Source organism: Trachymyrmex septentrionalis, unplaced genomic scaffold, assembly GCF_001594115.1.
Source record: "Trachymyrmex septentrionalis isolate Tsep2-gDNA-1 unplaced genomic scaffold, Tsep1.0 scaffold184, whole genome shotgun sequence".
Classification (NCBI taxonomy): domain Eukaryota; kingdom Metazoa; phylum Arthropoda; class Insecta; order Hymenoptera; family Formicidae; genus Trachymyrmex; species Trachymyrmex septentrionalis.
In genome coordinates this window covers 54,240-64,845 of record NW_017305011.1, presented here as the reverse complement: position 1 = coordinate 64,845, position 10,606 = coordinate 54,240, and the positions used below count along the sequence as shown (strand labels likewise).

Here is a 10,606-nt window from a genome sequence, read left to right as displayed (position 1 = left end):
AAAAAGTCACAGGGGGCCAGATCTGGGGAATACGGTGACTGCGGCATCATTAGTGTGGTTTTTGTTCAAAAATTCGCGCACAAGCAACAATGTGTGAGCAGGGGCGTTATCAAAAGCCAATTTTTGTTCTTCCACAAATCCGGGCGTTTCTGGCGGATTGCTTCGCGCAAATTGCGCATAACTTGCAGGTAATATTCCTTATTGACCGTTCCGATTGGCCAATACTATTTTCTTCACTTCATCAATGTTTTCGTCTGTTGTTGACGTGCTCGGAGGTCCGGCACGCTCTTCGTCGTTCACATCTTCTCGGCCCTCTGAGAACATTTTGTACCACCGATAAACGTTGCTTCGGTCCAAGGTAGCTTCACCATATGCCACAGTCAACATTCGGAATGCGTCCGCGCACTTAATTTTGTTTTTCACACAAAATTTGATACAGATTCTTTGATCCATTTTTTGGAATAGGCAAAAATCGAAGACGAGCCAAAACACGTGCAAGCAAAGCAGCTGTCAAAAATTAACTGAACATTCAAAATGGCCGAACTTGTCGGCATAAGTGAGAGACATGAGTACCAACATAACGCCACAAAAAAATCGAAAATCGAATATACGTAACCCGCGGAAATTCAAAATTTGCGATACTTTTTGAACAGACCTCGTATATGTTATACACACAATACTAGTGCTGTACTAGTGTATGCAGTACCGTATATTCCATCATCTCCTACTCACTTTAACGATGCATTTAACACAGCGATTTTGGCGTGAGTCCGCTCTCTCTTGATTCTCTCTGACAGCCCAAGTGCGTTCTCTCTCGGTTTGCCTGTATAAATTGCATTATGTGAGAGAGGGGATCAAAAAAGAGAACGAGAAACTAAAATGTAACAACTTACAGTCAGATCGGCAAAGAGAGTCTTGTATACGTTCTGTAAGAGGCGTCTCACGACAAGCGCGAACCGGAATGGACGTGTTTTGTCTCGGATTGTTACGTTATTCCAAATTTTTGTTAGCCAGATTAGTCCGTCGAACTTTTTTGTGTTTTCGATCCCCTCTCTCACAGATACACTTTACACGCATGCGAAACGAGAGAGAACACTTGGGCCCCAAGTCAAAGAATCTATAATCAGAGTGGCGCCATAAGAGAGATTACGCCATATTTTATAAAATTCTGTGAGAGAGAAAGAAATATATGCGGTCTTAGTTTATCCAACAGACTGTTGTCAATTTTAGGATTAGCATTAAACAACATAAAAATACAGTGATAAAATAAACGTTAAACAGTTACAGAAATTATTTTAGAAATATGGTTGGATGTACAGCATCATTTTGTAATAATTTATTTAAAAAAGGATGTTATGAAAATAATTTTTGAGACACAAAATACCGAATATCAAAGATTATAAATAGGAGCTCCTAAATGCTGTTACAAAAGAAGACTTCCAGCATTGTTTTGACCAATGGAAAAAACGAATGGAACGGTGTGTGGCGAGGGGAGGGGAGTACATTGAAGGGGAGCATTCAATTGTAGAATAATTTTTAAAATAAAACTCTTTTTCATAAGCAGTCTCGTTATTTAATAACCAGACCTCATATATGTATGTACATATCAACATTTATATTATTACTATGTTTTTACATTTTTATATATAATATTTTTATACAGTATATATGTATTACTATTACTATGCTTTATATTGTATTATCTTGTGCTTCGTGTATATCTTTCTACATTTTTAAAAATATTTTCATACAATTTATATACCTGTTACTAAATATTATGTACTATTATAATTTACACATTATGCATGTTTTTACGTTTTATATAAGTTATATTACTATTATGTTTTATGTAATGCCATTTATTATGTATTATTATTATTTTTTTTCATGTATCGTACATTTATATACGTATTTTATATTCATATACTCTAAAACAAAAAAATGGAAAGGATAATAAGAAAAATATATTTTACACGTTTATATACTTATATTGTTATATTTGTTATATGTATACAAAATATATCAGTTAAAATTTTATCAAATAACATTATTTTTGTGTATCCATGAATTGTGCGATTCATCGAATCTCAGCCACTTGACGTCCTACCTTGTCCTCCTTCCTATGCAATACTTTCTCCACGAGATAATACACGTCCGGATGAGTAGCGTGATGCAACTCGTAGAACGCTCCAGCGATGGATTTTTCACGATAGTCCCCGAGTAGATTGGTTATGAGATTGGTACACTGTACCTCAACGATCGTAAACATCTCGGTGGTCCAATTTGTTGTGTAACCCTTCTCAAAAATCGTCTTGTACTTACTCACGCGTATCGAATCGCCTACTTTGAATTTTGCAGGATCCGCGATCTTTATCGTGCTGTACACTGTGCCCAAGAGCTTTCGGCGATCGCGGAAGTTACGTCGGCGGGTCGCATGCCGATGGTGCGATGCTTGCGCGCGTTGTAATCTGACACGATACGCGACAGCTCGTCGACCCACTTGTAATTGTCGTTGAGTATAAATATCTTCTACATGTCGTTTTTGAGCGTGCGATTGAACGGCTCGACCACTGACGCTTTCAATGTCGAATACGTAGAATAGTGATTAACGTTGTTTTTTCAAGATTTTCTGTACATCGGCGTTGTAAAATTTTTTCCCCATATCCGTTTGTAAATTTTTCGGACTTTTACTCTCTCGAACGATCTCAGAGATAGCATTAGCCGTCTCGCTTCCACCCTTGCTCTTGAGCGGTACGGCCCAAGCGTACTTGCTCAACACATCGATGACGGTGAGTATGTAGTAGGTGGCCTCTGTTGAAGTCCGAGTACGAGCGCAACGATATCAGTCTGCCACAGATCGTCGTACCCCTAGACTATGACGCGGAAAATTTCTTCTCGCCGGAGCGTGCAATTCCTCGACGAACCGATGTCTCTCGGAGCTAATTTTTTCTCTCTTTTCATCAGATTTTTTTTTATGATTCGACGTGTAATACAGAGTACAAGAAAATAATGTATTTTTTCTCGCTGGTGTCGACTGACTCGTTTTATGGATACGCGATTTAATTTAAAATAAGACCGGCTTCGCGAAGTTCCTTGATGATCGACAGCATCTCGTCGTGAGCGTTATTGCCTGCTCGGTGCAAAGTGTCGAGCAATCGTATCCACCAGCTCGTTGGGATCATCCCAGTGCACGTAATCGATCGCGTTGTCGTTCAATGTCATTGCGTGAGATAATCCCTTTCCAGATTTCTTCTTCTGTTTCTTGGGTGTGACTGACATCAACGGCGCGATTACGTGTTTGTACTTGTTTGTATCCTCTGTTGCTCAAACTCACTTCAACGAATTCGTTGGATTGCGATGCGAATAAATCTAGTAAGTTTTTCGAAGAAACCTTTTGACAGAGTGAAAAAAAGATGAAAAGAGAAATTTAGGTAGTACCGTGGCAACGCTGAGTAACTTACTTATTTCACGCATGCGTACTCCATTCTGGCCAACACTAACATGAAAGGTGCTGACAGAGAGTTGCGCTACTGTATATACTGTGGTGAGGCGTTTGTACAGGACACAGTCCGTTACCAGATTTACAATAAATAAGATCTCAACAGTAAATATCGTTATACACGACGTTAAAGTTAGATGCCCTTTTCTTCCAAGGAGTTCTTGAGATTATCCCTCCTTCGGATTGATCTTGACAACATTCCTACCCTTTTGAAACATTCTGATTTCAGAAGTTATACACGTGTTCGTGTTGCTGTCTTACATAATACATAGTGGTCTAGAATCGGTATACATATCCTATTTGTATCAGTAGACTTATTTTTTTGGTAAAAAAAGGTGAAATAGTTATACGTATATGTGCAATATATGTATTCATGTGACACCTTTTGACACAATACGTAACCTAAAATGACAACGGAAAGTGCTATTACGGCCGTGCATACTGTCAGTAAAATTTGTATTTTACATTACACATATTACAGATTTTCGATACTAACAATGTGACTTAGAACGCCATCATATTTCAGACTGCGTTCTGTCTAAATACTCACAACATGAGCAAACCGAGCGACTAGAAACAGCGCGCGGCTGGAAACAGCTAAAAACGTGCGTGCTCACAGCATTCACAGCGTATGAAAATCTGGGTCTTCAGAGGGCATAAGCCCCCTTTTAAAGGGATGCTGGAGTGGCCAAATTATCGATATTTTGCAAATCGATATAAATCTCCGAATTATTACGAACGAAATCAAAAATCCTTTTTCAGGCTTAAAGTAGACGCAAAATTTGGGTGTAGTGCAATATTTTGTACTAAAATTGGAAAACAGTTAAAAAATACATTATTTCAACTCGTAGAACTCTCATCAGACGTAGATGTTTCCTTAATACAAAAATTTTATAGCTCGTATGGACTACACGATAGTGCACTGCTCAGCGCATGACGTACACAAACAATACTGAATTTATGAAACTAAGATTAAAGGTTTCAAAAGAAAGATTTATATTAATTTGCAAACGTATATACGAATGCTGAGCAAAGACTCGGAATGGTAAACAAAGCAATATGGTAGATATTCAATCTTCTAAGAGATGGCGTTGCAATATGTTAGATAAGAAAATATGAATGCGTTTGAGCGAGATACAACAATATATAGTATATAATAAAGTATAAGAAATGAATGAAAGATGTCACTACTACCGAATTTGGAATAGTTCTATCGGTAATATAAAAGGCTCCATCATCCCCTTAAAGCTATTTTTATGGAAGGCTACATTATCACCCATGTTTTTCTTTGAGCCATTATATAATACCGCCACATTTTTATATATCAATATTGTCCTAAGTAGAGTTGAGTATCAAGATGTTTTGAATTAGTTTGAATATGTTATAAAAAATTCAAATTAATTTGAATATAATTCGAAATCATTCAATCTTAAATGTCTTGAAAAGTCTTAAATGTTTTGAAAAGTCTTGAATGTCTCGAAAAGTTTCGAATATCTTGAAAAGTCTAAAAAATTTAAATAATTTAAAAATTGTTTTCTTTTTGATTTTTTTAGATTAAAGTAAAAATACACTTGGTAAAAATAAAAATTTTTTTTATTTTAAAAATTAGATTTAAACCAAAAAGAAGTTTATTTGATTTCAAGAAATGACATTCACATCAAAGAAACTTTTCTTTAATCGTATAGCAACCCTCACATTTTTTTAATTCAAACAAATGTTTTTTCAAAGGAATCGAGAATTCTCAAATTTTAAGACTTATCAAGACTTTCAAGACCTATTAAGAATTTCAAGAGCATACAGTTTCGAATAATATTCGAAATGTTTCGAAACAGAGCAATGATTAAATTGATTGAAAATTCGCAAAAGATGATTGAATACCCATCACTAGTTCTAAGTAATAAATATTTCATAATTTTGAGTCCAGAATCGATTCAACAATATTTTAACGTATGTAATTGTCAAGTTTTAAATTTAAATATTAATTATTAACCAAGTTATATTGAGTAAAATGTAACTGGGGTGCCATAATACCACCTTCTTCTCGATGATTTAATCTTGTGAGCTGTTTTTTGATACAATTTTAATCTTGTCTTTCATTATTACAGATATGAAAACATTACGACAAACAGCACGTGAGATTGATGAGAAGTATCGAAAAGCACGTAAAAGTCATAACACAGTAGAAATGAGTATAAAAAATACGACGAGTGATTTATTATCTGAAACAAAACGTTTAAAGGAAAAATTATTACAGGTAATATTACAATTAAAATTTGTATTAAAGCAATCAACTTCTTGAGAAGCTAAAGAGGAGCATTAAAAAAAAGATTCAATATTAATTATCGTAATTAAATTATTGTAATTTTAATAAATATTTTTTTATAATTGTTATTAAAACACATAAATGATATTATATTATTATATTCATAAATAATTGATAACACTTAATGTATAACATAACATAAGATCATAACAAAAGTTACGAGTATATCAAACTATAAAATCATATTTTATTTTTTAAAAGTATTCTTTTATCAAATATATTTTATAAATAATAAGTATATACAATATAATAAGTATATTTTATAATAATAAGTTTTTAAGTAAAAAACTCACATTGAAAATTATATTTTGCACTTATTATTTTCACATTTAAAAGAAGGAAAATTCATAATCGTGCCCCTAATTTGAGATAAAATTTGGAACGCGTTGTAAAGTGACGAAGAATTAAAATTTGGACTGTCCCTTCCAATTTGAGTGGTTGATTACTTTACATTACATAAAGAACATACATATATTATTTGTTGACTCTTGCTATTACAACTTTATATATTTCGAATTTGAAGCCATCCTCAGTAAGGTACAAAACTTAGAAATAATCCTTGCATACAAATCAAATTCCCGCTCAACGGTATAAATTTAAATCCTTCACCATGATATGCCAGTGATGATTCCGAGGAAGTTGCAAACGTATATTAAGTACTAGTAAGATGAATCCAAAAGATTTATATGTCATACTTGCTGGGAACGAAATGTCTATTCAACTCACTCTTACAATTGATGTTAAGAGCGATAAAATCACTGGATTTGAAGATTGAGGAATAAAGCGGACAAGATGATTTGCTGACGATGCAATTGTTTTTTTATATAAGATGTTTATCATCTGATCAGGAAACTCTTATTAGTTATAGCTTTCTAATATAGTGCAATCTCATCTACCCAGCTTTTAAGATATGTAAATGAATAATTAACATTTCTGCAAAGATGTAGTTAAAAACCGAAAACTATTGTTTGTGACTAGGGAGGGCTTAACATTGCGGCAATTATCTTATTAATACAAGAAACACACGCACAACATTTTAAATATAATAGTAAGTAGAAGAAAACGTTAAGGATATCAAGCTAAATATGCTACTATTGTAAAAAATACTGTAATAGGACTAAGAAATAACACTCTGAATGATATATTAATTTAATGACAATTGTGACATTCTATTTTTTTCAATTATGAAAAGTCAATTTTTAAAACTTAAAAAGAATGTGCTAAAGATATCAACATGAATGTTTTTCCAAAAAAATTCTGTGAGTGTACTCAAAAAGTATCACGACAAACGTTACGTTTGAAAAACATTTTAATTTTTTTTTAACTTTAAAGGAACTTTATTGCTAAACTTAGGACGACCAATATATTCTAATGTAATTGTTGTAATTATTCGTATATTTGTAAATCAACAATTGTAGGAAAAATAATTCGACAGAGTACGTGTCAAATTAAATCGATAAAAAATCAGTATTTTTATATGTAAATACGAGGGCAAGTCAATAAATTCTTAGAAAATCTGTCAGAGGGCATTCGCAGTGTCACATTACTTTTTGACAAGTAGCATCTTTTAGCTGATTACTGTCAATTTTGAGCATGGCGTGGTTTCATTTCTGTAGACGATTAAAGCGAACAATCTTTGTATTTTTTGCAAAATGGAAAAAAAAACGAGTTTCGTGTAATGATCAAATCTACATATGAAAGGTTTAACGCCGAAAGAAATCAAAGCCGAGTTGGATAATGTTCATCTGCACCAGCGTTTGCGACTTTATATAATTGAGTGAATAAATTTAAACGTGGTCGTACATCCACATGTGATGCACCTCGTTCGGAACATCCAATTGAGGCTGCTACGCCAGAAATCATCGATAAAATCCACGATATTGTTTTGACTGATCAACGAGTGAAGTGCGCGAGCTTGTTGAGGCCACAGCCATATCACATGGTATAGTGATTTCAATTTTGCACGAACAATTGGGAATGAGAAAGCTATCAGCAAGTTTTTGCGCCGCGTTTGCTCATTGTGGGATAAGCGCGACCGTGTGATGATTTCAAAACAATGTTTGGAGATATTTCAACGTAATCCAGATGAATTTCTGCGTCGATTCACTACTGTGGACGAAACATGGATCCATTACTTCAAACCCGAGTCAAAACAATGGACTTCACCGAGTGAACCAGCTCCGAAGAAAGCGAAGACCGTGAAGTCGGCCGGAAAGGTGATGGCCACAGATAGATTACATAAACATTATGACATTTCGCTATGATTTCCGTATCTTTTTCGTCACCCGCCGCCAAAAATGCATCGGTAACAAAAGTTTGCATACATTTACCGCATATACTTACTATCTCTCTTCCTCTGATGTTTCGTCATCTTTTCCGCCACGTTGTATTTTCTTCTCGCACGCAAAAATATTTTATCATACAAAATATAAATAATGAAGATTAAATAAAAGAGAGCATACAGCCACGCCATAGATGTAAATAAGTTATATGTTATTAATCAATTCAAACAATATGTAGACGTTTCGGTCACAATCTGACCATCTTCAGTACCTTAATTCAAACGTTAAACACGAAGCGCCTTACAGTTCCGAGTGTTAAGATGTTGAACTAACATTCATTTAAATTAAATTAAATTATTTTTTTCAGAAATAAATTGAGAGCCGATAAATTATCGGATTCACACAATCATTCTGATAATCCCCCCAAAAACCGAGACTTTAGCAACACTCTTCGCAATAACTGATATGTATAGTGAGTTACGCATGTAAAGGGTGTCCCAAAATTAACGCAAGATTTGAATTAAATAGAAAACACAGTTTTTAGTCTTTTGATTGTTATTTTTTTATTGAATCATAAAGTACATAGGATAGGGTTATTTGTGGAATAACACATCGGGCAAATGGCCTCCACGGCTTTGCATGCACATACGCACTCGTTTGTCGAAATTTTCCATGACCATTTTGCATAAATGTGGCTGAATTTCGTTGATGCAGCGTTGAATCTCCTCCTTTAATGCACGGGTGGTTGTGGGCTTGTTGACATAGACCTGTGATTTCAAATAACCCCATAAAAAGAAATCTAATGGTGTTAAATCACACGATCTAGGGGGCGATTTTGGCGATTAACAAAGCCATCAAGGTGAAAATGTGCTTCATCGCTTAGGATGATTTTGCTCGAAAAATCAGCATCCATTTGTTGATGTTCAATAATCCATTTTCACGCTCCATTTTCACTAACCCTAAACTGTCAGCTGTTAAATTGTTTTTTTTTGGGTTGCCAACACTTTACTGCACAAATGGCGGCAAATTCAAATCTTGCGTTAATTTTGGGACACCCTTTATAAGCGCGCGTATAAGCTCGGTAGTCTAAAGGCTCAGGATGTTCGCACGGAATGCAAGAGATTCGGGTTCGACTCCCGGCCGAGGCAATATAATAATTTTTCGCAATAAGTTTATTACAATTTTTAAGATTTGGAAAAAATTTGGGGGGATTATCAGAATGATTGTGTGAATCCGATAATTTATCGGCTCTCAATTTATTTCTGAAAAAAATAATTTAATTTAATTTAAATGAATGTTAGTTCAACATCTTAACACTCGGAACTGCAAGGCGCTTCGTATTTAACGTTTGAATTAAGGTACTGAAGATGGTCAGATTGTGACCGAAACGTCTACATATTGTTTGAATTAATTAATAACATGTAACTTATTTACATCTGTAGCGTGGCTGTATGCTGTCTTTCATTTAATCTTTGTAACATTTTAGCCACTTTCTAATATTAAAAAATAATAAAGAGTATACAGTCACAACAATAGATATTAACACAAGTCATATATAATATTTAAAATTCACAAATAAATACATAGGTAGATCTTTCGGTCAAGATTTGACCATCATCAGTACACACAAGATGACAAAAAATAAAATTCTTATAAACTAGAAACAATTAACAATAGTCGGAAGGTGTTATAGTAAAATTAAATTAGAATTACATAAAAATTATTGAAAAGAAAATACCTAAATTTACAAGCACAATGTTCACAAATTAATTATCTAACAGAGCATTATATCAGAAGATTAAAATATTACTCTCTCTTGATTTCTATTCACGCTGTCAACTCATACTACAAGCGAAGGGAAAATATTATTTCACCTATTTCAATTTGCGAACATTGCGCTTGAAATTTTATGTATTTTCTTTTCAATAATTTTTATGTAATTCTAATTTAATTTTACTATAACACCTTCCGACTATTGTTAATTGTTTCTAGTTTGTAAGAATTTTATTTTTCGTCATCTTGTGTGTACTGATGATAGTCAAATCTTGATCGAAATGTCTACCTATTTATTTATTTGTGAATTTTAAATATATGACTTGTGTTAACATCTATTGTTGTAACTGTATGCTCTTTATTATTTATATTTTGTAATTGTTTAGCTACTTTCTAATAATTTTACTTTTATTTTATCATACGTTTTTTATTTAATGATTTAAATAGAGAGAACGTTTAATACGGTCATGACTATCCGTCGCAGTACCGTCGAGTGCGAAAATGCTGGCAGCGCGTGTAATATGATAATGCTGCGGTAATAAAAAAAGGAATAAATAATGTCATACACCCAGATATATAGTTTAAATATGCGTTTATTTTTTTATATAACGTAATTTTACAATACATAGTTCTTACAATATTTATAAGCAGAAACTTTAATTTAATTTAAATTAATTTATTTCAAATCGAATTTTAAATATCTGCTTCCGATTAGCAATAAAATGTACA

The 10,606-nt window shown here is 33.5% G+C and overlaps 1 protein-coding gene across 3 annotated transcripts in view; it reads left to right on the top strand.

Annotated features, from left to right (window-relative positions):
* The window catches only part of LOC108746641 (intraflagellar transport protein 81 homolog), a 227,054-nt gene that overhangs the window by 180,586 nt on the left and 35,862 nt on the right, over positions 1-10,606 (top strand). For all 3 annotated transcript variants that reach the window (XM_018483543.1, XM_018483540.1, XM_018483541.1), the window contains one exon: positions 5,605-5,753. In XM_018483543.1, the coding sequence (XP_018339045.1) occupies positions 5,605-5,753 (149 nt within the window). The remainder of the gene's footprint in view (positions 1-5,604; positions 5,754-10,606) is intronic.